A 26,937-nucleotide genomic window follows, 5' to 3' on the forward strand; every position below is an offset into this window, starting at 1 on the left:
TGTACCTAAACATAAAGTAATCTCAGTTCTCTTTCTGAAGAATTCTCTAGGTAAGTATGTCATGACAACAATTTACAACTCAAGCTATTAATTTCTTGAAGAGAAATTTGCAAAAACAAAAAGAGAAAAAGCTTACATTTTGGAACATAAGTGATGAACAAAGAAAGACAGCAAAACTCCCTTCAATGCAACTTAAAGCATGAGAGGACAAGGATTGTTTCTTTAGGATTATTATTACTCAGTCTTTGCGTTTGAAAACCATATACCATAACCACAAAATTCTCACTTTCCATTTATTATCTACTGTGTTCTCATGCTTATAGTTTAAAAGTTATGTGACAAAAGTGTAGATCTAATATCTCATGGAACACATTTATGTGTGTGTGTGTGTGTGTGTGTGTGAATGTACATATATATATATATATATATATGTATAAATAAGAGGTTTAAAAACCTACGGAAGGGATTATAACGCACATTCTTACTTTACTAAGCAGCTTTGAAAGGACTGATTTTGATCTGTAAATCTTGCGGACAATAGTGAGTCACAGGAAGCCGGACCAGATAATATCAGTATCAGGGACATTTAAAAATAGCATACATTGATATACTTTTGCATTTCAGCTTCTTGAAATTTCAGAATAACAATGGGAAGTAAAATCTATTTACCAGTAACCAGATATGCACAAATGTATAATATTTGATATTTGATTAATTTGATTTGATTCAAGTTTATTTTACTTTATTAATTCCTTAAACTTAATGTGATCCATTAAGTTTTCATGACAAATGCAGTTCAACTGACACACTCTTATGACACACTACACTAACAAGACTATCTTAAGTCTGGTAGAGCTCTGTTTAAATGTTGCTGTTTGAACTGCTTAAAACCTAAACCCTTAATTATTTCAAGTGGTCAACAGTGGCTGGCAGATGAAAGGTAAATAGAGTTGAATGTAGTATATTTCATGACATTGGAGTTGTGGAGTGTCAATGATAGTCAAATTACATTGTCAATGACTGTGATGATAATTTGGTGTCCGAGAAAAAGATTCAGTCAATAGCAAAATTACACGATTATGGGAAACATGTAATGTTTATTACATCTCAACTGTAAGTTTGTCAAGACTATATAATCTAGACACAAGTAATTACTGTATATGTATATGTACATGTATATGTATATGTATATGTATATGTATATGTATATGTATATGTATATGTATATCTATATCTATATCTATATCTATACATGTAAAATTTTGCAGTCAGTGGCTCTTAGGTCTGATGAATACTGGACCTCCTCTACATCAGGAAGTAAGCTTTTGCTTAATGCCTTTATCCTCTTTTATGTTTCCCACTGGTGTTTCTTTGTTCCTCCAAGGAATCTAGAACCAGAGCAGTAAAAACATTTAGTCTTTATATATTGAAAAGGTTGTTACTGGGTCATTAAATTGCAGCATACTTTCTAATGCTTCCACAAACTGATCATGAAGTCTGCTGCAACTTCATGCATTACATGCAAAAGAATTTTCCAATCATAGCCTGCCAATATGACTTCCTTTGAGTAATCTGTGGGGATTGCAAAAAGATTAATGCATGACAATGTGCATATGCATTTACAAATGTGACAAAAATAGTTAATAATCTTCCGGTTTTCATTCACCAAAATCGGCAGTTTATAGTTTCATTTCACATCGTACATTGTTAAACTTCCCTAACCACAGTGAAATTAGGAGGGGCATTTGCTAAGATATGCCACACAACCAACATCAAGGCAGCCAGGGAGATCAGCAGGGGATAATGGTATTTAGATGTCCTGTAAGCACGCGGATCCACTCAGTCAGCAACATTAATGGGGCCATGAGGCATCCTGCTCTTGTCCTCCATGCTTAGATAAAGGGGTATTAGACGACAGTAAGGCTGGCAAGTCGGATCGCTCTGTCTACTTTGTAGTCAGTGGGACTGACATGGGGAGCACCAGCAAGGTGGTCAATTTGTTCAACAGGAGACAGAGTCTCTTCCCAAACTACAAAGTCACAGACTCTGACATTAATCGAAGACCTTCTGAGATTGTTTATCCTCTAGCAAAAGAAAGCTGCGTGAAGACATGGAACTCTATGCAGGAGCTGAGCAGGGACATCTACGACATCTATGCTGAATATGAAGATGAAGAGGATGACAGCGTTCCGTATGGCTTCCCCAAGCAGATTTCCCCATCCAAGAGGAACTATATGATCAACATTAATGTTGGAGGGAAGCCATACCAGATAGCTTACAAGATGGCAGCAAAGTATCCCAAGACCAGAATAGGGCGGCTGGCCACCTACACAGACCACAACATGAAACTGGACCTCTGTGATGACTATGTTGTGTCCAACAACGAATACTTTTTTGACAGGGACCCAGATGTCTTTCACAGCATCTTCAACTTCTATCGGACTGGTGTGCTGTGGATTAAGGATGAGTTGTGCCCAAGAAACTTCCTTGAGGAGATCAACTACTGGGGTGTGAGGATCAAGAATACCCACCGCTGCTGTCGCATCTCTTTTGAGGAGAGGCAGGATGAACTTAATGACCAGCTAAAGATTCAAAGAGAGCTGGAAGCTGAGGTGGAGATTGAGGAGAATGAGGAGCTCTTCCATGACATGTTCATGGGCCAGAAACGCAGAGCAATTTGGAACTTGATGGAAAAGCCTTTTTCATCTGTCAAGGCCAAGGTAATGGCGGTGGCCTCCAGCCTGTTTGTCTTGATCTCACTGGTGGCAATGACACTAAACACAGTGGAGGAGATGCAATACAGAACTCCCACGGGGCAGCTAAGCGGCAAGACTTACTGGGAGTACGTGGAATCCATGTGCATTGCCTTCTTCACCATGGAGTATGTGCTGCGTCTAGTTTCCACTCCTGACCTCAAAGCCTTCAGCAGGAGTGTTCTCAACACCGTGGACTTAATCGCTATCCTGCCTCAGTACCTCCAGGCCATCCTGGAGTTTTTTGACAGCGAGGAACACTATATGAAGCACGAGGCAGACATGCAGGCAGTGGGGCAAGTTGGAAAGCTGGGGCAAGTTCTTCGGATCATGAGACTGATGCGAATCTTTCGTATCTTGAAACTGGCACGCCACTCCACAGGTCTGAGGGCGTTCGGCTTTACTCTGCGTCAGTGCTACCAGCAAGTGGGCTGCCTCTTCCTCTTCATTGCCATGGGCATCTTCAGCTTCTCTGCCATGGTTTACACTGTGGAGCATGACATGCCCCACACCAACTTTACCAGCATTCCTCATGCATGGTGGTGGGCATCTGTAAGTATTTGTTTGCATTTTTAATAGTGTTAAGTAGCAATGGAACTCCAAATCGACGATAAGTAGCACACTGGGAACCTTGGGTGAATCAAAAGTGTCAGCAAAATACACAAGACTGCCTTGGAATAGCACCTCATTTACTGTAAAACATTACTTCCCAAAGTCAACTAAAATTGTCTTAATGTTTATTTGCCTGAACTAGTAGTCCATTTTGCATTAAAATTGGCTTACTAACATCGAAGATACTGATACTCATGAAGCAGGAGTTGGGAAATGTGGACATTTCAGCCAATAGTTGGCTGATCATTTTAGATGTGCCTCTCATCTAACTGTCACTGTGTCTGATCCCAATAGCCAAATAAAGGCATTAGAGACCCATGACATCTGAAATCCTGGAAAGTGATGACACACAAATGCTGCGTGTGTCTATTTAAAATCTATATTCTAATATTTATATATTCAATTTTTGCTCTTAAAATGAAAGTACTATTTTTAATAATTTTGTTAGTTTAATTGATTGTTTGTATAAAAAAACAAAACAAAACAACTTTGCGCCTTTTTGCTACATGATATTTTGTCATTTATTTTTGGAAGTAATGGAAAACAGATTTTTTAAAACAAGTTATTGAAAAATCTACAAATTGAATAAGAGAAAATGGTCTCTAGCAATTGTTTAGCCAAAATAGCTTTTTTTTTAAATTCTAGATCATTTTACTATGTACTGTATGACAAATATGTTCTGTGATGACAAAAAAAGTATGAAATCACACTGTTGTAACTTTATCTTCAAATTTGCTCAATTGACACCAACATCAAGAAGTGGTAATCATTTATTTTAACTGATCTGTTTACATTACCCATTGCCCTCTGCAATAATCAGCTCACATCTTTCCCCTTGCTGAGGAAGGAAACAATAATCTTCGTCATTATTATTATTGTGGCTTTGTATACTAATCTAATCTTTGGAGTCCTGCTGCATTCATGGACTCATGCACAGGAAGTGGGGGTTGGAAGCGCTTATAGCTTGAACAAAGTCATGCTACACAGTCTAATAATGTCATGATGAGCTGACAGAAGAAACAGACCTAATGCCTCAACCACTGCTTTCTCCAACACGCTAACTTTTAGCAGATTTTAAGGGATGGTTTATAAGCACTGAATTGCATAGAAAAAAATTGAAATGCTTGAATAGGACTATTTTAAATTGACATATTTTGCACAAGTTATGTCAGTAATGTTCATAAGAAGACACTAATTCAATGGAAATTTATGAAGTGAAAAAACAAAATTTTGATATGTTAACTGAGTGAGCAAAACATACAACTGTTTGAATGGGAAGATGGGTATCAGTGGTTCCCAGCCTGGGGTCAGGGTCCCCTGGCTGAAGGCCACAACAATCACACGGTGTGCTCAAGGCTTTGCCTGCACTGAGGATGTAAAAAAAGAGAACTGAAACAATCAGCTATTTGATTTCACAATACTTATATGATATCATTCACAAGCTATGCTTTGTGTGTCAAATGCCCAGAATAAATCTAAATATCAGTACTCTTATTTTCTGAAGGGCAAGAGCTGAGACAAAGACAATAACCATGGGCACCGCTGTTCTACACACATTACTCGGATATACTGGGGCATCAAAAAGCCCCACATAGAGATGATTCAGTTTCATATCTTTCACTTCAGATCTACAAAATTTTCCAAACTATTTACACGTGTTTCCAATTCTGAGTGGTAAAGCAATACAAAATCATCTTTAACTAAATTTATTATGAGTATTTTTAAGTCTTACTATGATGGGGAAAATCAAATAACCTTTCATCTTTGCTGGAGGGGCTAAGACTGGTGCTCTAAGACTAAGCAACATGGGAAAAAAGGAAGAAAAATTGCCATGTGAATTTCAGTGACTTGAAAATCAAAAAGAAAAGTTGCTACTTGTGATACTATCCTGCTCATGTTCATGATAATTTTTGTATCACAATTTGTTTATTTTGTGATGAGAATTTTTAGGTAATTTATTTTTGGGTGCAGTTTTTTTAGATTCATAATTTTTGTAATGATACTTAAAATGTGCCCATTTCTTTGTGACTTTAATTCCCATGATTTTAAAATCAGCTCAGTGAAGATACAGTAGAAAAAAGTAATCTAAATATCTATCCATCCATTTTCTGCCACTTATCCTGCACTCAGGGTCACGGGGAATGCTTGAGCCTATGCAATCTATATATAAAGATCATAATTTTACCAAAGAATGATTTGTGATACATATCAGTGCATAGCAGCGTAATCAATTATTGGATGATTTCTATCAAATGGAAGGGGTTTCACAGTTCCAGCATTTGAACATGTCTAAGATTTTTAATAAGAAAATCAACTTGAAATGGATCAATGACAGCTAAAGCGGACTTGAGAAACAGCTTGTGCTACATGTGTCTCCCCCTGCAGGTCAGCATCTCCACAGTGGGCTATGGTGACGTCTACCCAGAGACCATCCTGGGACGAGTCTTTGCTTTTATCTGCATTGCATTTGGGATTATCCTCAATGGTCTGCCCATATCCATTCTCTTCAACAAATTCTCAGACTACTATTCTAAACTCAAGTCCAACCAGTACACGGCCTCCCTGAAGAAACGGGGGAAAATCAGATTTGCCCAAAGGACCGTGAAAAAGTTCAACCACTGCTTTGGAAATGGCCACTGTCATCAAAATTGACTGATTTTTGGATTAAGAGATTGTTTAACTGCACAAATAATCTCAGCTGGTTGGTACTAGTTGAACATAGCAGTAACTTCTGACTGAACCAGCAAGAGACATTTCGGAACTAAAGACTGACCTTATAGAAAAACTGCTTTTATAAACAGAAAACCATATTTTTGTTACTAAGTAAGGCACGTTAAAGATTATTATTTTAAGTGATACTTCTTGAAGTACTATAAGACCCACTGATGAGTCTACAGTTTCAAATTCCAGTTAATAAAACAGTTAAGTAAATGAAATCAACATGTTAGAAGAGCCAAATGTTCTTTACAGATGCTTTATTCACTACTTAATTATAAAATGAATGGATTTCAAGGTGTGTTGGAGCTGTCTTTCTTCCTTTTTTAAAAGGGAGTATTTGATATTAAAAAAGATGGCATGTACAAATATGATTAAACATGCTGAAGAAATGTTTGAAAAAACTTTTTCACGTATTTAAAATGATAGGGATAAATAGTATTAATTTCTTCCTATTTAATTAAAGTTGCTTTTTTAACTACTTTTATTGCTATTTCAATAATGATTGCTTATTTCTGACCATTTCTTTCACAATTTTAATTTCTTTTTCTACTTTTTTGCAATTTTCTTTGAATTCTGACCACAGAACTTCAAGGTCAGCAACAGGTATAGTTTTGCACATTTTAGGTGATAATTGGCTGACGTAACTGATTTTTGAAACCTTTATCTTTTTCTCTATGGTTCTTAGGCGATTTCTTAGAAATATACTTTCCTCCCTAATTCTCAGGTCTATCTATAGAAACAAATTTTCTGCTTTTACCAAATTTGAGGTCATTTATTGACCTCAAAAATAGCCTTCAACTATTTTTTGGCAGAATTACAGATGAGTCAGGTAAAGTTATATCATTAGGGGCATATAAAGCAGACATTCAGCATATACAGTTAAAATAACCCCATAGCACAATCAATCTTTCATCTTCTCATGATCATTCTACTTAGAAGCAAATGATGCAGCAATGACGATTTCTCCTAATACATATCACATATTACATATCACATTTAAGACATATTTGTACATTTTGCTTGAATCTTAAATAACCAGCATGTTGTTTGCACTAAGCAGCTTAACTTCATCTTTCTGTAAATTTGAATGTAAAAACTCTAAATATCAAAGTCATAGTCAGTAGTCAAAATGTGCACCCTTTTTACATCAACCATATTTTTCTGTGTCCATTGCCTTTCAGCTTCAGTGGCATCACTTCAGTGCATGGGCCTGTGGGATCATTGACCTTGATCTGTATAAAAAAGCTGTGTCAAAAAAAACTACAAAACTGAACATTTGAATCCCTCTCTGTTTTTCAATTTCTGCATTAAATGTTTTTGGTGACTTGGGAACATAAATAAAGGAAATATGAATATGTTCAAGGATATTTCCCTGCCCAATGATTTATTTAATTTCTTATTCTTATATGTTTACTTTTGCCATCAAAGACAAAAGTTCTCTCTTATAATGTCTAACTGATCAAAACATCTGAAATCCACTCTCCTCTGCCAGCTCAGATGACCTAGAGGTCAAGGATATAAATCTGTCTTCCACATATTCATTTGACATAAAGACTTAGAAGTACCTCCACCCTCCTCCGAGCGTCTGTAGCTCGAGAGCATGTGCATGTAGACCTGTGATTATTATCTGCTCCACAGACCCGAGGGTTCATTATGTCCCTTGTATGATATATCCTTTATACTTCCAATATACAATATACTTTGGAACATTATGTCAACAGATCAGTGAAGAAAGAGAAAATCGTGGGTTAAAATTTCCGTGACATGAGAAATGCTACAAATAATCTCTTGCAAACGCAACTGACTTACTGTGAAAAAAACAAACAAAAATTAAATAAAGGATGGATAAATTAAATTGGCGAACATGCTTGTGCCATTTTATACTGCAGAAAATTCAAGATTAAAGTTTCAAGGCACCTTGAAGACTTTTAAGACTTTAACTGGAAGATTGGCATAATTTTCAATGGCAATACAATGAATATCAATCATCCCTCATTCCAGTAATGCAAACATCAATGACTGTAACTGTAAATTAGATAATTAAGTTGGCTTTTTCTTAGTCTGGGAATAAAGATGGTACTTTTATGTCCCGAATAATGTGGAAAATACTTTCATTGACCAACTTCAATGAAGCTTATTGCATGAAACTGCCCAATTAAGTGTGAAGTTTGCAGAAAAGTGCCCAATTGAGTCCATCCGCTGCACTCAGTGGTCTATAACTGAAAGAAATAACCCACCTTTATTTCTAAGAAACAATAAATTAATTATTAATAAAATAACCAACAAAAATATTTATTTGAGAGTTACCTCATCTAGCTACTCTCAATGTGGAGGAGCAGCTGCTCTACTCTGAGCCCTTCCTGGATGACCAAGCTTCTCACCGTATCTCTAAGGGAGCAACCACACACTGGACAAAAACACACAGGGGGAATTAATTTCAGTTACCTGTATGATCTCATGTCCTCGATCGCTACCCACAGCTAAGGACCACAGGTAAGGGCGGGGATGTGGCTCGACTAGTATATCCAGAGCTTCTGCTTCTGGCTCAGCTCCTTTTTTACCATGACAGGCCAATGCAGAGTCTGCAATACCGCTCCATTCTTCTTTCACTTGTGAACCAGATACTTGAAATCCTCTGGGATCTCATCCCTTACCTAGAGAGGGCTCTCCACCTTTTCCAGCTCATCACAGTCGTCTCACATTTTGCTGTGAACTGCTCCAGTGACAGTTGGAGGTCATGGTGAGATGAAGGCAACAGAACCACATCATCTGCAAAAAACAGACACCAAACATGAGGCCACCACACCAGTCACGCACTGTGAGCGCATAAACGGCCAATAGGCGATCATCATTCAGGCTCCGGAAGGTGTGTCCAGGCAAGCAAAAATTAGATGCATAGTTGTTATTCTTCACAAGGGATCGTCTAACCTGCACACTGGCTGGTCTCTCACCTGTTTGCCTTGGTTGACCCTATAAGGAGCATAAAGCCCCCAAAACTCATGGGATCATTGGGACACACAAACAAAATCCACCAAAATGATATGGTGGCTCGAGGAGGGGCATTTACATTATACATGTGGATAATGATTTCACACTGCAGTAGGTTAATGTACCACAAAATGCAGCCAGATTTTCAATTATTTTTCCAGTGATTTTGCAGGAATGCACTGAATACATTATAAGCAATGGAGTTCATGGGAACTGAAATGCAGTAATGTTTATCTCCAGAAGGTGGCATCATTTCAAAGCATTGCACGCAACTAGATGAAAAACACCAAGGAAGAAGTTCCTCTCCTCTCCCTTCTCTTCGCTTTGGAGAAAAAGTGACCTCTGTTGCAAATTAATACCATTCGGGAAAAACAATGGCACCTCCGGTGGCAGTATCTCCTTTAATAAAGGTTTGTGTGTTTTGTTGTCGATATTTATCAACCGAATCGTTTCAGCGCAAAAGTCCTTCATTCATTCGGCAGCTGCAGACGACCGCTACCCTGCGAGCATGCTAGCTAACGTTAAATGTCACCGAGTACGCTCTCTGGCAAGATGCGTTTTTGGAAAAAAAACAATTCATATACAATTTAGTGCATCGATGATTGAAAGATAAAATGATCACTTGTTGAACAACTTCCATAACTGACTTCAATTGAATTGTACATTATATCTGTTCAATGTAATCATTGACTGAATAAACTCTAGCTTGCTAGCCCAATTTCATGTTAGTGTATCAACACTACTATGGATACTCGCTGTTAAACAATAACCTTTAAAATGTTTTACAGCATCCTTAGCGTATCTGTAGTATTTATATGTAACCGTGGTTCGTAACCTAAGTTGTCAGTTGTAAGCTAGCCAGTTCTCGCTGATTTACTTCAGCTGTGGTTGCGTTGTTTTGGGTTGTGACCCATCCTAGATGGATCACCTTCTCCTTTTCCTTTCGGCTTTTCCCATCAGGTTTTTCTACAACAAATCAACCCTAATCCCTGTATCCTCTCTCACACCAACAACTCTCATATCTTCTCTCACTACGTCCATAAATCTTCTCTTTGGTCTTCCTCTAGACCTCCTTCCTGGCAACTCCAATTCCAGCATCCATCTACCAATATATTCACTACTACTCCTCTGTAAATGACCAAACCATGACCTTCTCACCCAAACATCCAACATGTGCAGTTCCTCTCAAAATCTTCATCTTTGCAGCCTCCAGCTCTGCTTCCTGTCTTCTCTTCACTGTCTCTAAAACAGCATCACTGGTCTCACAACTGTCATGTTACACCTTTCCTTTCATTCTTGCTGATAATCTTCTATTACACCGTACCCTGACACTTTTACACTGTTCTTTTGAAACACATTTGATGATTAATTTATGTGCTTCATCCCATCCGTTACAGACAGCCAGGTATTCAGCTTTGATTGCTGGCATCATTTATGGCAAGAGGAGATATGGTAAGTTTGAATTAGTGTTAGTAATGTATCAGTATATTGTTTACTGACCGGATCTGCAACTTACTTCATGCTTAAAAATCTGTTGTTTATTTATTTTCACATTTTTTTTGTTTCTGTCATCTCTTTTTGGATTCTGCAGTCATTTAATATTTAAAGGATTTTTCATTTGGACTGGTTTTTCAATGGCACTCATTGCGATTTCACTGAAATTTGACAGATGGGAAAAAAATTCTCAGCAGATAAGCAGAAAATGAATCAAAGTAACTTAAAACGTGTCAGAACAACAGACAAACCAGTATTTTTTTCTAGTTAGTATTTGGGTAAAGATAGTGAAATGTAGCTAAATATTTAATACTCGGTGCTTTGAATAATAATGTGCAATTCTCCCCTTCTTGGGACTGATAATTGTCTTCATGTGTAGTAAACATGACATAACTTTCTGTTTTTCCTAGAGTAACTTTTACTATCTATTTGCTTAGATAACCTGAAGCCCATTGCAGCTGAGGAGAGGAGGGTTGAGGAAGAGGAAAAGAAGGTCCGGGAGGAGAAGGAACGCATTGCCAAGCAGCTAGCAGGTTCTCTCATCAGTCTGATTCACTAATAGTCACTGTTTTTTGTGCAGAAATACACGTCTCCTAATAGGAAAAGAGAATAAATTCAACTAGCCTTTGCAACAAGATAGACCTGGTGTCAAGGACTTAACAACCAAAAAACTTGAATTTATGAGCATTCAATTCAGTAAATCTTTCAATGTTCTCTTACAGAAAGTGAAGACACCATTCTGAAGTAATGCCCTGAAGGCTTCTTCCACAGTATGCGCCATCTCTATCAACAGCTAAAACTCTCCCATGTGGCAAACATGTATCTTGTTACATTCAATCCTCTTTTTCTCCCTCACATGATTTTATGACTGTTAAACCCAAACCTGTAATGCTGTAAATTCAGTTGCACCCTTAAGTTATAAATGTCCTGTTTGTAAAGAAACAGTCTCATAAATATTTAAGTATATTAACACTGTAGTCTGTCTGCATCATTCGACTCCATTACATGTAAGCATTCTGGTACTAAACACTCTGGGCCAGATAATCCAAACGTGGCTGGGGTTTAGCACAGCAGCTTCAACCAATGGGAGGCAGAAAGCAATTAAGAAGATGACTTCACTTCTTGGATATTCGTTGTCTTGTTATTATTTACGGTTAATCAGATAAGGGTTCAGATGCATTACCGCCAAACTACTCTGCTCAACAAGCCGAGCTTGTGGCGATAACCGAAGCCTGTAAATTGGCAAATGGTAAAACGGTCAACATATACATGGATTTGCGATGTGCAATTGGTATGGTTCATGATTTCGAGGCTCTGGAAACAGAGGTTTCCTTAAATCTGATGGTAAACCTACACTAAATGCCGAATCGGAGGCTGAATTGCTAGATGCTACACTCCCGCCCGCCTCTATCGCGGATTGCAAATGCCTGGCACATACGAACGCACCGACTTAGTGTGCTGAGCTGATGCAGCAGCCAAAGCTGCCGCTCTGGATACCCCACCTGCATGCTTGTCCATGACACATGCATCTCCCAACTTCCCAACAGAATTAACGGCTTTTACAATCTTTTGCCACCCCTGATGAGAAGCGTGTTTGGTGCACAAAAGAAAGCAAATTCCACTCCAACATATGGTGGGGACCAAACAATAAGCCCGGTCAGCCCAAACATTTTTTCCCACTTTTGGCTAAGTGGACACAAGGGAAAGACCGTGTGTCCAAAGAACAAATTGGTGAAATTTTGGCAGGAAACTAACTTATCCTGTGAAAAAAAGCCAGAGCAAATTTCGTCGTAAGAGATCATCGAAGGACGAGGTAGAATCACCATCACTGGAGAGGGCCATTCCAGATCCTCACCCACACCGCCATAAAAGTTGCTGAAAGGGCCACTCGGATCACACGAGTCACTGCAATAAGATTCCCGAGCTGTACAACGATTTCCAGAAGCCAAAGGCAGCAGTTAGCCCCAAGATAGACGAACCTGTTTACCTACAGAGCGTTGCAAACCCGTCTCCATACACAACATGGATCGGCACAGACCATGGCATCCATATCGCCTTCCAGAACTGTGTGGACTGCGAAGGGCGATCCTATTCCACACCATAGAAAGCACTTTATGGTATGGATAATCTTTGTCGCCCATCCAGACCCACATCTCGAAGAACCCATTCTACAGTAACAACAGCACAAGAACTCGTACCGAACATGGGGAACATCAAATCCTAGCAGAAAAACAGCAGTCATGGAGTATGAGGAGCAACCAGACAGGCTACATCAACCACACCAAGTCTCAAAGTCATGGACTGACAGGTGGCTGAGAAAAATGGCAGGGTGCAGCTGAACTATACTTCAGGATCGAGCACCAGGTTACAGTTTGAGCTTTGCCGTGTTATGAACTGTGGTAACTATCAAGCTGGATGGGGAGGTTATGATGTGTATCTGTGTGTGCATATGTGGTGCCCAACATGAGGTTGGGTGTTCGCATTGTCCGGTATCAGGTGGGAACCGCAACAATGTTAACGCAATGTGATATGAGAAAGAGACAAGGTCACAGTAACCAGGGGGAGTTTTTGGGAAACAGTAATCCCAACCTGTAGCATGCTCTTCCGCCAGACCAATCCTGTTTACAGTACCAGCTCCGCTCCTACCAGATTCAGACCCAGTCGGCTTCAGTTGCATGCTAAAACTGCATATGGGAAACAACCATAGTAATTGTACGACTTTGCCATCCATATTCCCAATAGTAAGCAATACAACTATACCACCTGTGTTTGCACCGCATGAAGGCAACTAAACTTGCCTACTCAGAAGTGCATGACCGAAGCCAAGAGGTGGCTGTGTGCTGAAGGTTTACAGAACTCTGGGTAATCTTTCCTGTCAATGCTTATGAAGTGATATTGTGTAAATTGTTGTTCAATTAATGAACAAAAGGGGGAATTGTGATGGAAAATTGTGATGCTGTATACCATGAGCGGGGTCAGTCCTGAAAAATCAGGGGTCCCTGGGTGGTCATGAAAAGAACAGGAATGACGTCTCCCCGTCTCATTGGATCCAGGCATTGGTTTCTTTCCCTGCTTTCAGTCACAAGACCAACTTTGCGGAAGATGGTAAACAACATCATACATGGACAGAAAAAAAAAACATCTGACTGGTTAAAAAAGAACTTCTTCATGTATCATCCAACACAGACACTTTAAGAGAGGCTCACCCGTCCCTCCGATCGGACAGGGATACAGACACCTAAGACTCTGTATCATGCTTCTCCCCTCTTGTGTACAACATTAAATTTGTCTTATGTGAAGCTGGGTGATTCACTGATTCTTGTGTTTCTCAGAATTTCCAGCAGATAGGAAATTTCCACAATTGTTTTTGTCATTATGTTGATACATATGCCAGCTCTGTGTAGCAGCCAGCAGTCAGAGATCTCCCAAGTCTCAACGTAGTCCACCTGAGATCATATCCTCTTACGTCTGCATGCACAGTGAGCCAATGTTTGTTTTCAGACTAGAGATGGAGATGCTTGCGACACGTGCTGAGGTGACATGCAGCCAGGCCTTCACTAATATCCTTGCTACAGCTTATATATAGAACAACAACAATGCTAGATGGGGTAATCTAAAAATACAGCGGCTCTTACTGGCATCTTGCAGACTTTACTTAGACCTGAAGCTCACAAATACATCTCAGGTGACGGGAAGTTATGAGGGTTTGAACAGGTGAGATTGGATTACTGGGATTGTTATCCCTTATTTATTAGTTATATGTTCAAGAAATTGTATGAAAACTTTGAAAATGCCAGGCCACCCGTTTTCCCCAAAGTTCAGCAGGTGTTCATCTAAAAAAAACAAACATTCATTCTTTAATCAGAATTTGAATGAAGAAAAAAAACTATATGTTATTGATTATCAAAATAGTTTGTTAAAAGATCAAGCTGGAAGACAAACGCTTAAAAAATTACTCCAATGGCAATGTTTTCAATGTTAGTTACAAGACACCATGTGTGACACCTCAGTTGTTAACATATATATGAATTTACTAAAGTAAAAAAGTGATAAAGAGGTCAAGACAATATTTTAATTTAATAGGATCTGTAAAATATTAAGTTTGAATTGTACATTAAATACATTAGAAATACATGTATTTGCAATTATAAGGCTTTTTGGTATTTTTAGTTTAAATGACACCCTAGCAATTGTTAAATAGGATTACGTCCCTTTTTTTTTTTCAAATAAGTTTCTGATGGCTGAAGGTATTAAGTGTGAACATATACAACACATAAACTCCAGACGAGATGACAGGGAAGCAGGTTACTTAACTGAGCAGCTGCTGACATAACATGACATATGCGCATTACTCAACACTCCCCTCCACACTTCTCCATCTCCTATAAGGTTTGGCCTATGAATACAAGCAATGGCAGCCAGCTGGTTCTGCAGAGCCTCACAAATAATTCTATACTGCATTCAAATTGGAGACACAAATACAGTGATGAACAACAGAACCGGTGTATGAAAAATGCTCTAAAAAACATTGAATGCAGCCAGTTTGGAAGGGAAACAAAATAGTGATGAAGGACTTCTTTTTTATATCAGGGCTAATTCTGATTACTTTTTGACTATTGTAACATGATAAAGACATCATAACAACTACTGGATTAGAGTTGGTCACATTACTGTATCTAATTATAAGTAAATTTGTTGTATTAATTGAAAATATTATTAAAGGTTGGTATTCTCTTAAAGGGTTTTTAAGATATGTGAGACTGATCTAAAACATGCTAAATGGACACATAAACAGATGAATAAATGAAAATTTGTCAGAACATCTTTTTTGGCCATAACTGTCACACATTATATAAATGATTAACAATAAGAGGTACCGAAAACAGAAATAAATTGCTATTTCCTATAAATGACTTACTTGGTACAATTTTTAACATAGCAATAATTTTAATGACATAAGAAATAGCTTCAGATTCCCAAATGAAAGAATACAAATGGAAAATCTGCACAAGATGATCCTAAACCCTGTCAGAATGAAGCCTGAGGTTAACAACAATTCACCTGAAATTCAGGAATAAATTAACTGTTAAAAAGTGCCTTTGTAATAGTTAGTAATAGTAACAAAATAAAGATGTGTGCAGATAGCACTATGGGTGATATGTGGGTGTGGGGGACACCATTGGTGTTTTTGGCACCACTATGTTTATTTCAAGTACAGAAAAAGTACAGAAAAACAATCTTCTTAGTCTCTTATGATCTCTGGTTTATTTAAAACAACCAAAAAATACATATATATACTCTCACTGGTTCTTTTTAATAGAACCCTAGAGTTAAAACTACACTGCATGCTCATGTAAACACCTTAGCCGTGTGACTTGAGGCTCAGGCTGCTTCCCCCTCCCTCACAACTGTTATTATGTGTCCCATTATGTAGCAAACAATTACATAAAAGCCACACACTGCTGAATGAGACGGTTCATCAGCTTACGGCAGGGGATTTTGTTAACTGGATTAGCAGTAGATTTAAACACTGCATTTAGGTTCAAGAGGTGAAAATAATCACTGAGCCTGTCCCACGTCTGATATAAAAGCCTCCCGTGCAGTTTTCTCATGACAACTCAGACATTGAGGTGGCTCTGCACTGACACTTTCTGCAGCTTCACTCTGCACTTCAGGTAAGGACAAATCTGTGTATTTTAGTGAACTCAACAGGAAGGCATTAACTTACACTTCATTTGTGTTATCTAGCAAAAATAACATGTGCTCCAATCTGCTTTGACTAGAATGGACTTCCAAATGTTCACTTTGGTAATGCTGATGCTGGCCTGCGTGGAGCAGAGCCTGGCTTCTTGCGTGGTGGACAGCTTCACTGTCAAACAAGACTTCGACCCCGCCAGAGTGAGTGCATACATGCCTTGTAGAAATATTGGAAATAAATCTAGATCAAATGTAAAGCGCTGCATATTGCAAATGTACTTCATGCAGATTACAGTATTACTAGGCAAGGAAAAAATAGAATGCAATCGTACGACATCTCAATACAAATACAGTATGTTCTAGCTTAGCAACAACATACTTACACACAAACAAATATAATGATTCCACCTATGTTTCTTTGATTTCCTCCTGACAGTATGCAGGAAAGTGGTATGCTCTGCAGAAGAAGGACCCTGAGGGTTTGTTCCTGCAGGACAACATCTCTGCTGAGTACACTGTTGGAGACGATGGCGCCATGATTGCATCTTCCAGGGGCAGGGTCACTCTGTTTGGGTGAGTGTCTGCCTTTAGAAGATTTGATTTGTTGTATGTTATTTCTATACATATTTTTCTTTCTCTAAGTATTTTGTCCACTTGACATGCAGGTTCTGGGTTGTGTGTGCTGACATGGCTGCTCAGTACTCTGTGCCTGACCCTGACGCCCCTGGCAAGATGTTCATGAACTACCAGGGTCTGGCCAGCTATCTGTCCAGTGGAGGTGAGCCTCTTCCTCACATAAATATACAACTGCACAGTCGCTCTAATACACAGCCCTCGGTCTAAACCCACACTCTGCTTCTCCAGGTGACAACTACTGGGTGATTGACACAGACTATGACAACTACGCCATTACCTACGCCTGCCGCACCCTGAAGGATGATGGAAGCTGCGAGGATGGCTATGCCTTGGTCTTCTCCCGCAACCCCCGCGGTCTCCCCCCTGCCATTCAGAGAACTGTCCGCCAGAAGCAGGAGGAAATCTGCATGGCTGGACAATTCCAGCCTGTGCTGCAGTCTGGTAGGTGTCACATTTAGCACACAGACTAACTTAACACTCAGATTGAGGTGAAAGCCATATCTAGACTGTGACGTTTCCCATAAAGCAGGATATCTTAGCCAAAACCTAAACCCATCATCCATATAGGCTGTGAATACCCCTAGTTATCGTTTAGCCAATCCAAAAATAATAACAAAATATTATTTAGGGAAATATATTTCTGATTTCACCTTTTCTTTTCTTACTCACTTCCTTGTGTTCTTTTCCTGTGATCAACAGGAGCTTGCTGAACTTCTCTGAACCTTGAAGTTTTTTGAGCGGACCTTCATCATCCCCCCCCAAGACTAAGCCAGAGTTCCCCAAAAGGAAGCAATAGGAAAATAATATTAATATGGCTAAATTTATCATTTACTGTATTCTAATGACATTTCCTGCATTCCAGCGTCATTCGTTAAATTCAATTCATCCCCCTGTCAAAATCAAGTAACTGCCAAGACCCAAGTCAAACCTTTTACGACTAGAGCGAATGTAACTGTCGAGAGGTTATTGTCACATTGATGGGTAACAACTGTACTGTTTCATCTGTTTGGGTGACAATAAATTTTGTATGGAAACTTCGGAGTCAGAGTTGCCTTTTTTTTTGTTTTTCTTTTCTTTTCTTAATGATAATATGCATTTGACTGTGATTCATAGATTCATTTAATCAGATATCACAGAAAATACAATTAAAACAAACATATTATCTACAACTTAAAAATTATGATTTGAATCTTTTAAAATGATGGGTATTTTGAGAGAATTTTTGTGAAATCAGAAAGGCTTTGGTCAGAGTTCAGTTAATATGAACGATACCAAACCACCAGATATGGGATTCCTTTACTGTCACTGTAGTTACCTGTATATCAATATAGATCCAGATGCCTTTTGTGAAAAAAAAAAAACAGCAAATAGAAAATGCTTGAAAAAAACTTTATTTCCTCAAGTAAAAAAGTTCAGGCTCTAAAATGTACCTGAAATAAAAGATGTAAAGGCACTGAAATTTGCATCTCCTGTTTCAGTGCATATGATGCAATAATATATGCTTGTGTGTGTTGCTTGGTGTAACTGTACCATTAACTTAGGCTGCAGTTTAACGTCTCTGTCGTGGTTAGTCATCCTCTGAGTACTTCTCTGGGAGAGAGAACATACCCCGTTGTCCCCAGTAGTCTACAGCTCGCACCCTGTACACACCATCTACCTGCTGGTTCACTATGAACACAGAAGGAATTAAATATTTCACAACAATTAGCAGTCGAACCTCAACTGTGGGCAGAACACTGGTTTATCATCAAGACAGAATCTGATTTTCTTACCTGGTGAATAAACATATGAAGTAAATATAGTGTCCTCCTTATTAATTCTGTTGAACACTTTTGGAGAAGTTGAGAACTCAACCTCAAATGTCCGGATGCATCTGCAAATAAATGGCTTACTGATCTCCCATTTGACACTTCTCAAACACTTTGCCACAGCTAACTGATCAATTCAAATGCCAGCGATGATGTGCTCTTACTTGGAATCAACACAGTGATCAGACCAGATGACAAGGACCTGGCCTTTGGTGATGCGGATGAAACGTAATCCATTGACCTAAACCAAATAATAAAAAAATAAATAAAAGAGCACTGATGAGGAACAAAAGATTTGAAGAAAGAGCATCCCTAGGAAGAGGTGTAATGGTAGGTAAGCTTGCCAGGAAAAGTCAATCTACTTTGGTTCACAAGAACATAAAAGGTACAGATCAAGATGAGCCTTGGGTTTTTTTATGTTCAGACCTGATTTGGAGCAGCTTTGGGAAATGCACAAACATGGATCAGCATGACGGATGGAACACGCAGTTTGGCTTTCAGAGTCAGAGTGTCACCTGCAGGGACAGGCCGGGGTCCATCAACCTGAGGCTCCTAAGAGAATTTCACAACATCCCAAACAAAAAAACAGGAAACCACACTGATTCATAGCCTTTAAGAATAGCAGTCTGTCCAACTGTGAGAAATTAAACCCGTCATTACGTGCAAGAACTTCTCTGTCATGTAAAATGATTTATCTAAGTTTAAATGGTTTCTGATTTTTCAAAAACAAATACAAAACAGCAACTGTATTGAATCACAATGACTCAATAGAACAATCAGCTGTTCAGTATATCAGATATTTTCCTTTTAATTTCATAACATCAGAAGTTGTTTAATTCAAATCTAATCGAAGTTGTCCACCCTCAATATGTGAATAGGTGAATAACACGACGAAAAAATTAGAAACACGATGTTTTTAAAACTTCCACTGAATAAAATGTAATAATAATAATAGAGTCACTCATATGACTCCAATGAGCGGTCAAGTCAATGTCCACAGCACCTGCACATTCCTGAGCTGTCTGAACTGCTCTGCCGTGGGGTAGTCCGGACTTCCCATGCTCCTCCACAGCTGGTAGGGGTTGGTAACATTGTTGTCCATGAGATAGGTGACGTACACAAGTCCTGATTGACACAGTGAGACAACATGCAGAAGAGAAATAAACCAATCACTGACCTGCCTAACAGAGCAGGAGTCATTAATGCTACTAAATATTCTATACAATGAATAAAGCACCTTTCTGTTCAGCCAGTCCCTTTAGGGACACCACCACGTCATCAATGCGGCTGGAGGTGCTGTTGTCGTTACTGTTGAAAAGCAGCGCGGCAGCCTGCCAGCTATCTGAGCCGCCGGGAATCGCGGGCTTGTGGATACTGGCGAGAACTCCCAGGGTGCTATTGGTGCTTCCTGACTGATCTGATACCCGAGACAGGACCTGCGTTTCTCCTGAACGTGATGGGGACAGACGACACATCACAGTTCAAACAAGATGCTGATTAAAATGCTGATGGTCATCTGTGTCAGGTTGTATGCAGTAACATGACCCTGATATATATTAAATAAAACCGTTTTCATGATGTTCTGATTCCTACTGTTGTTGCTCAAATTCCATTTTGTAAAATGTGACAAGTTATCTCGATATGTGCCAATATGTATTAAAACAAGAAACATGACAAAAGTTAGTTTGGTAACTTTGTGCGAACTCAAAACAAGTTCGGCTCGTACAGCCGGTAGAATCAAGCCATCAACTGGACTCAAACATTTGGGATGCCTGAGTTTGCCGTCGTAGCGTTTTATATCTGATAAAAAACAATTATGAGTGAGACCAGCAGACGCATCCTCTGCTGTGGAGTCAAAGGGGATCTCTTTTCACCTAGCAAAGCCAGCAGGCCCATGACAGAGAGGACAGGCTTCCTGATGAGCTGAACGTGGGGCGGCTTGGTGTTGTTGACCTGGAAGCGAGCGGTCAGCGTACGCTGGCTGAAGGGATACGGGTGGTAGCTGAGGAAGGCGTTGTCATTGCTGAGCAGGGTGAAGTTGATGGTGCTGTTTGGGTCAGCTAGCAGAAGATCCTGATGCTGCTGGATCACCTGTTGAGGAAAGACAATCCGGGATTGTTTTCTGGGTCCAAAGCAGCCAAGTTAAAAGACAAATGGAGGCATTTTGACTATCCTTTCTGATCCCTGCTCTTTTTACCAAACCAGTTTTATTGTACAGTATGATATAAATCATTCATTGGTTTGTGTATTTTCTAACTGGCTAATATTACCTTTTTTGATCTGATAATGGATGTAAAATGGTTGAAGCCAAAACCACAAGCTACAATAACTCACCTTTACCACCATGGCAGCGTAGGTGGAATCTGCCCTCCACTCCAGAGGCCTGGACCAGCCAACCAGTGGATCAGCTTCATCGTTGTAGAGAGGCAGATGGCGAAAGCGTGGGAATCGCTCCTGTATCTCGCCTGCTGTCTGGATCTCCTGCTGGATGATGGGCATGGAGTAGCCTCCTCCCTGAGAGACAGCAGCAGAAATAATAATTTGTTGGGTTAAGATTAACAACCACAATTTTATCATTATCATAATTCACACTGTCAAAATTATGTTTCCTGTATGTCATTTAAGGTATGAAAGCAGCACAAGAAACAGGGAGTAGAGGATTTTAAGGACTTCGGGTCAACAGTTCAGAACAATGAAGAGTTGGGAAAAGAGTTGAAGAAACAGGTTTAAGCAGGTTAGAATGGGTGGAGAAAAGTGTCAAGGGTAATGTATGATTAAAGGGTATCAGCCAGAATGAAACCAAAGGTGTACAAGACAGTTGTGAGACCATTGAGGTGGTTTGGTCATGTACAGAGGAGGGCGAGTGAATATATCGATAGGAGGATGTTGGAATTGGCGCTGCCAGGCAGGAGGTCTACAGGAAGACCAAACAGAAGATCTATGGACATAGTGAAAGAAGACACAAAGTTAATTGTTGGTTGAGAGAAGTAGACACAGAGTATATGGTTCGATGGAGGATGTTGATTCCCTGTTTGGTGGAGCTGAAAGGAAAAGAAGAAGAAATACCTGCCGTCATTTGGAAAATCCCATGTCAGATTGAGTCTGTCTTCAGCCTGATGAGAAGCTTACATTCTGCTTTCAGCTAATTAAAACTTAAGTCTGTCAAATCACAGGTCTTAACTACAGTGTATACAGTAGTTTTAATGTCTCGGAGTTTTAGATGCTGTCATCCTCATTCGATATCATTTACCTGATCTTATGACCATGTAAACATTTCTTGGTAGTAGTCTAGATCTTTTTTTTTCCCCAAATCCCCATTTTTTCTTGACAATATATAGGTTCACCCTGCTGATTTTTTTCCCCAAATTTCAGTTTTGTGCTTGATGATTCTAGAGAATGTTGGTGACTTTTACCAATGTTAAAGGTGTACAATTGCCAATTTAAATCAGAGTAAGCCTATAAAGGTATACTTACTGAAGAAAACTGAAATAGTTTTGTTTTTTTATGTTTTATTTGTTTTTCCTCATTTGCTAAAGACGATTGAGACAAAACTGAAAATAAAATAGTAACAGATTATTAGCAGTAAAACTGCTTATCACAATGCTCAATATTAATATAAATCTACAACAACAATAATAATGATAATAATAAGACAATATTAGATCTATGCGGATAAATTAAAAAGAAAAAAAAAAAAAAAAAAAAAAAAAAAAAAAGAATATTTTTATCCCAATAACTTGGTCAGACAGGCTCACCTTCTTGTGGAGAGCAATGTAGTCGAGCCGGACTCCTGTCTCTCCAGTGAAGTAGTTTGTGCCATTATGACAGTGCTGAAGCATCGCCCAGCAGTAGGGAGAGTGCGGGGGGGAATGACAGGAGTCTCCTGGACCCCCAAACATTAGCCGACTGCTGGCAGCACGGAGGCCCTCTGAACAAGCGTCGTAGTAATTTAAAAATCCTGAAGAGAACCAATTTGTTATGAATAATGATTATTGCCCATCTCTTGTAGCCATGATCAATGTTGCTTTTTATTTTGACTTAAAATATTAATTAAGTTCTCTAAAAAGAAATATCACACTTGTAAATGAGCAAGAATGAAGATGCACATGACATGGACATTATCTGAAAATCAGGAAAAAGAAAAGAAATGGCATCTTAAAAAATATCCCAAAATCTGTCAGACCTCCTAAAGTAGCAAAATACTTGGAGTTAAGTAATCAAGCAGTTAGAAGAAAATGACCTGATATGTCATAAGATTAATTACAATGGAAGATACATATTTAAAGGTTACATGACCAATCTACTTTTTTATATGTTGAATTTTTTCAAGATTTCCCACCTCTAGAGTCATATTAAAGACATAAATGTCAAAAACTGGCACAAAAGACAACTATTAAATTAGTCACTGAAAATTATTTAGGTATTTCAATAGACAAAAAAAGTACATTGTGGCTGCAGTTGCAGAGAACATCCTGTTGCAACATTTTGTTTCTTCATTTTACTCCACTTGGACAAAATTGACACTATGACACTAAATACACACTATGAGGTAAAAACATCCTATATGGTATTCTGGGTTTACCTTGAACTGAGACGGTTACGTTGTCAAAGTCATGATTGTTTGGCTCATTCCACGTTTCAAAGTTCCACTGAGAAATAGCTCCTAAGCCGTATTCATCTGAAAAGCAAAGGCCAAAAAGACTATTAACAAAGGAATAAGACAAAAGCAGATAAGTCAATTAATTTCACAGCTGCTTCACTGCTAAGTTGTACATGGGAAAATACAGCAATATAATCTTATAATTTGAGTGAAACAATAATTATTTAGAGGGTTCACTATGATTCTGCTAAGTTTTGAAACGAAATGATGATATTCTGAAATGGTACATATCATTTTATCGTGTATCATAAGAATTAGAGCAGGATAAAGAACTACAATAACAATGACCAACTGGCAACAAGGACTCACTCACCAATGTACCTTTTGGCTACCAGATATACAAGGTTTCTCCACTCAAACACTTGGGTTTTGTTTTCAAAGTCATTAAAGAAGTTAGACACGCTACCCATCAGCTCAAAGCCTGAAAAAGACAGGATGATCGGAATCACAAGACCGGATATGGATTTACAGAAATGAATGGCATAATAATGGTTATTATTTGGCTTGTTTACGCTTCCTATCACTGCTGACAGCAAAGTAGGAATTTCACTGTACAGGAAAACACATTGCTACACAGTACATGTGACAATAAATGCTTTAAATCTTGAATCTTGTTTGGCGTTGTTCCACCCCCTGTGCCACACCCCCCCTATTTTTTGTACAAAACCTGATGATATTAACATCGGGAATACTGTGACAATACTTATATGTTTTTAATTTTCTTCCACTTTAGCTTAGTTAAAAAGCTGTTCATGAATTTCTGAAAGTAAATGTAAATTAAAGTAAATTAAACTGCCTCTCATTAAAGAGGATTAGTTTAGTATAATTTAAAAAGTTTATTAGGACAGTGTATGATTACATTAAGCACAGAGGCAGAGATGTTTGTACCAGATTGTAGCTCATGACTAATTTCCTTCTGAATGGCTTATCTTAGTATTATATACATGGCTATTGTAACATAGATCATAGTGTTCATTCAATTATATTTCCACCGCTAATCCTGCCGTGGGGGGGGGGGGGGGGGGGGGGGGGGGGGAGACTGAAACAGATAAATATGCAAATGACAAAATAAACTAAACATCTAGACAGCATGAAATTAAATAGAAATGACTTTAAATAAGAGGCTCCAGCCAGGTGAGCTGGAACAGCACCTGGTCGTAGTCCATTTATCTGCAAGAGTTCTATCAGCCGGTCGAGTTTTGTGAAGTCATACTTAGGTTGGCCTTCGGTCTCTCTGAAAGCAAAAATAAATGGAAAAAATAAAAAAAAAAAGAATTTCTTGGGGAGAACAGTCATGAACGCAAGTACATTCGTGTACTGTCTGGCAGCAGCAGTTCTTACTGTGCAGAGATCAGCTCCAGCATCCAGTGTATGCGGACCTGCTGGATGCCACCCTGGGGGACGGAGCCCAGGTAGGCAAGGTTGAGCTGCTGGTCGATGCTTAGGTCAAAAAGGTGGGCTTGGGTGTGAGGGAGGGGTGGGCTGCACACAAAGAAAAGTGTGTAATTATGGCATCTGGAGAAGAGTTTGGACATACACACAGGAGGGTTAGTGGTAGAAGGATGCTGAGGTTTGAAGTGCCAGGCAGGAGGCCTGGAGGACGACTGGACAGGAGATTTATGAATGAAATTACGACAGGCAAGTTAGTTGGTGTAAGAGAAGAGGATGCAGAGTTAGATGAGGGTTAGATGGAGGAAGATGTGGAAACACCTGAAGGGAGCAGCCTAAAGGAGAAGATTAGGAGCAGGAAAACAGGTTCTGAAATGACTCAATAAAAACAGAAGTTCTGAAATATTTAATTGAGCTGCGCTTTTCACTTAGAACAAGTCAGTACTCCTCCATGTATCTGAAAAGTTATTTGAGGTATTCTGTGGGAACAATACGGTTGTACTTTATTTCAGAGGAAGTTGGACAAAAACCTACCAAAATCCAGTGCTTTTCCAGAAGTGTTTCAGATCTGCAACCGGCTCTCCGACGTCCACTGTGACGACGAGGGACGAGTGAGAAATGTGAGCGATATGAAAAAGAAAAGCGAAGACACAGAGATTTGTCCACCGCATTTCCGCAAAGCGACATGACACATCCCACAAGACCAAAGGGAAAGCTAAAAAATAACGTTAAGAAAACACTTTCTTCGATTTTAGTTGTCTGACGGTTCGGCGACCAGTCAGAAGATCCCAACTGGACAGGAAAATAATTTGTCCGAAAATAAAGACGCGGGTCGGAGTCAGCTGACAGCGATGACGTCAAATATAAGCGACGCCGTTGTAGTTCTCGAAGGGGATTTGCAGTTCGAATGATGTGAAAATAAATCATACAAATATATTAGAGAGACAGACAGACAGACAGACAAATAGACAAATAGACAAATAGACAGATAGACAGATAGATAGATAGATAGATAGATATCTCATTTGTAGGTAAATGACCCAATGGTGACATCTTGAAAAACCAACGCAGAAAATTTTAAATAAAGGCATATAGGAAAAAGATGACACATAGGAAGAATTGTACTTTATTTATCAAATGGTTCTCCCAGTGCATTATATTCTTTTAGTTCCTCCCTTCAGGGATTGCCATAGTGAATCTACCTCCTCCACCTAACCCTATTCTCTGCATTCTCCTCTCTCACACCAACTAACTTCATGCCCTATTTCATGATGTCTATAAATCTTCTCTTTAGTCGTCCTCTAGACCTCCTGCCAGGCAATTGCAATCCCAGCATACTTTTACCAATATATTCACTATCCCTCCTCTGTACGTGACCGAATCATCTCATTCTGGCTTCTCTGACCTTCTCTCCAAAAAGTCTAATGTATGCTGTTCCTCTGTCACTCCCAAAGAGAACGTCAACACATTAATCTCTGCGACCTCCAGTTCTACTTCCTGTCTTCTCTTCACTGTCTCTAAATTGTACAGCATCGCTGGGCTCACAACTGTCTTGTACACCTTTCCTCTCTGGCTGTTACTCATTTATCACACATTACCCCAGACACTTGTCTCCAACAATTCCAAACTGTTTTCTTCACCTCTAGACGGTTGACCCTAAAAATCCTCCACTTTTATCTCTGCTTTCCAGCCTTAGCGTTCTACTTCGGTCCCTCTCATTCACACACATGTATTCTGTGCGGCATCCCATTCCCCTCCTTTCCAGAGCATACATCCACCTCTCTAGATTTTTCTTCACCTGATCCGTTTTCACTACAGATCACTATGTCATCTGCAAATATCAGAGATTCCTGTCTAACCTCATTTGTCAGCCTGTCCATCACCACTGCAAACAAGAAGGGGGCATAGAACTGAAGTCCAAAGACACTGCATTGGGCATGACACCATACTGCTGCCCACAAACCATACCGCTACTCACAAATGCTGACTTCTGCTCTCAGTCTAGTTTCCAAAGTAATTTTCCCCCCTAAAAGAGGACACTCGATAAAAGACACATTTACCAAAATTTGTAGGTGCCCAGATGAATTCTGAAGATTTTTTTTGTTTGGGGGACAGCTCTGATGGGTAAAATGCTTGCAAACAGAAAAAAAAAAAAAATCAAGATTCAATATTCAATTCTACT

The 26,937-nt window shown here is 39.1% G+C and overlaps 4 protein-coding genes across 4 annotated transcripts; 3 read left to right on the forward strand and 1 right to left on the reverse strand.

The window, feature by feature from the left end:
* Nucleotides 1-1,883: 1,883 nt before the first annotated feature.
* LOC147221652 (potassium voltage-gated channel subfamily V member 2-like) lies at nucleotides 1,884-7,445 on the forward strand. The gene is made up of 2 exons (XM_086169974.1): nucleotides 1,884-3,305; nucleotides 5,751-7,445. Exons 1-2 carry the CDS (start codon nucleotides 1,971-1,973, stop codon nucleotides 6,015-6,017), a joined length of 1,602 nt encoding a protein of 533 aa, XP_086026100.1. The 5' UTR covers nucleotides 1,884-1,970; the 3' UTR covers nucleotides 6,018-7,445.
* A 1,897-nt stretch (nucleotides 7,446-9,342) lies between these two features.
* On the forward strand, nucleotides 9,343-11,535 carry atp5meb (ATP synthase membrane subunit eb). Its single transcript, XM_086169674.1, has 4 exons — nucleotides 9,343-9,481; nucleotides 10,469-10,523; nucleotides 11,003-11,098; nucleotides 11,288-11,535. The coding sequence occupies exons 1-4, from the start codon at nucleotides 9,446-9,448 to the stop codon at nucleotides 11,311-11,313; spliced, it is 213 nt and encodes a 70-aa protein (XP_086025800.1). The 5' UTR covers nucleotides 9,343-9,445; the 3' UTR covers nucleotides 11,314-11,535.
* Nucleotides 11,536-16,098: 4,563 nt separating this feature from the next.
* LOC147221654 (purpurin-like) lies at nucleotides 16,099-17,873 on the forward strand. The gene is made up of 6 exons (XM_086169430.1): nucleotides 16,099-16,240; nucleotides 16,349-16,463; nucleotides 16,699-16,835; nucleotides 16,928-17,040; nucleotides 17,127-17,339; nucleotides 17,598-17,873. The coding sequence occupies exons 1-6, from the start codon at nucleotides 16,176-16,178 to the stop codon at nucleotides 17,606-17,608; spliced, it is 654 nt and encodes a 217-aa protein (XP_086025556.1). The 5' UTR covers nucleotides 16,099-16,175; the 3' UTR covers nucleotides 17,609-17,873.
* Nucleotides 17,874-18,047: 174 nt separating this feature from the next.
* Nucleotides 18,048-25,564, reverse strand: idua (alpha-L-iduronidase). The gene is made up of 14 exons (XM_086169429.1): nucleotides 25,290-25,564; nucleotides 24,708-24,848; nucleotides 24,518-24,600; nucleotides 23,680-23,787; nucleotides 23,289-23,384; nucleotides 22,462-22,664; nucleotides 21,041-21,220; nucleotides 20,581-20,797; nucleotides 19,944-20,153; nucleotides 19,710-19,831; nucleotides 19,133-19,258; nucleotides 18,871-18,947; nucleotides 18,671-18,771; nucleotides 18,048-18,566 (listed from the first exon to the last, which is right to left on the reverse strand). The coding sequence occupies exons 1-14, from the start codon at nucleotides 25,424-25,426 to the stop codon at nucleotides 18,466-18,468; spliced, it is 1,902 nt and encodes a 633-aa protein (XP_086025555.1). The 5' UTR covers nucleotides 25,427-25,564; the 3' UTR covers nucleotides 18,048-18,465.
* Between the last annotated feature and the right edge of the window lie 1,373 nt (nucleotides 25,565-26,937).

The sequence above is a fragment of the Fistularia commersonii genome, chromosome 22, assembly GCF_037954325.1.
Source record: "Fistularia commersonii isolate RoL2024-O1a breed Wild chromosome 22, RoL_Fcom_v1.0, whole genome shotgun sequence".
Lineage (NCBI taxonomy): Eukaryota > Metazoa > Chordata > Actinopteri > Syngnathiformes > Fistulariidae > Fistularia > Fistularia commersonii.

Bases quoted from the DNA above. Each gene is read 5' to 3' on its own strand.
- LOC147221652 (XM_086169974.1), top strand. From the start codon at position 1,971: ATGGGGAGCACCAGCAAGGTGGTCAATTTGTTCAACAGGAGACAGAGT. The intron at 3,306-5,750 runs GTAAGTATTTGT...CTCCCCCTGCAG, and splicing joins ATGCATGGTGGTGGGCATCT to GTCAGCATCTCCACAGTGGG.
- atp5meb (XM_086169674.1), top strand. From the start codon at position 9,446: ATGGCACCTCCGGTGGCAGTATCTCCTTTAATAAAG. The intron at 9,482-10,468 runs GTTTGTGTGTTT...CATCCGTTACAG, and splicing joins CAGTATCTCCTTTAATAAAG to ACAGCCAGGTATTCAGCTTT. The intron at 11,099-11,287 runs GTTCTCTCATCA...GTTCTCTTACAG, and splicing joins CATTGCCAAGCAGCTAGCAG to AAAGTGAAGACACCATTCTG.
- LOC147221654 (XM_086169430.1), top strand. From the start codon at position 16,176: ATGACAACTCAGACATTGAGGTGGCTCTGCACTGACACTTTCTGCAGC. The intron at 16,241-16,348 runs GTAAGGACAAAT...TGCTTTGACTAG, and splicing joins AGCTTCACTCTGCACTTCAG to AATGGACTTCCAAATGTTCA. The intron at 16,836-16,927 runs GTGAGTGTCTGC...CTTGACATGCAG, and splicing joins GGCAGGGTCACTCTGTTTGG to GTTCTGGGTTGTGTGTGCTG.
- idua (XM_086169429.1), bottom strand. From the start codon at position 25,426: ATGCGGTGGACAAATCTCTGTGTCTTCGCTTTTCTTTTTCATATCGCT. The intron at 23,788-24,517 runs GTGCTGTTCCAG...TGTCTTTTTCAG, and splicing joins GATAAATGGACTACGACCAG to GCTTTGAGCTGATGGGTAGC. The intron at 21,221-22,461 runs GTGAGCCTGTCT...GCTGTCTCTCAG, and splicing joins ACATTGCTCTCCACAAGAAG to GGAGGAGGCTACTCCATGCC.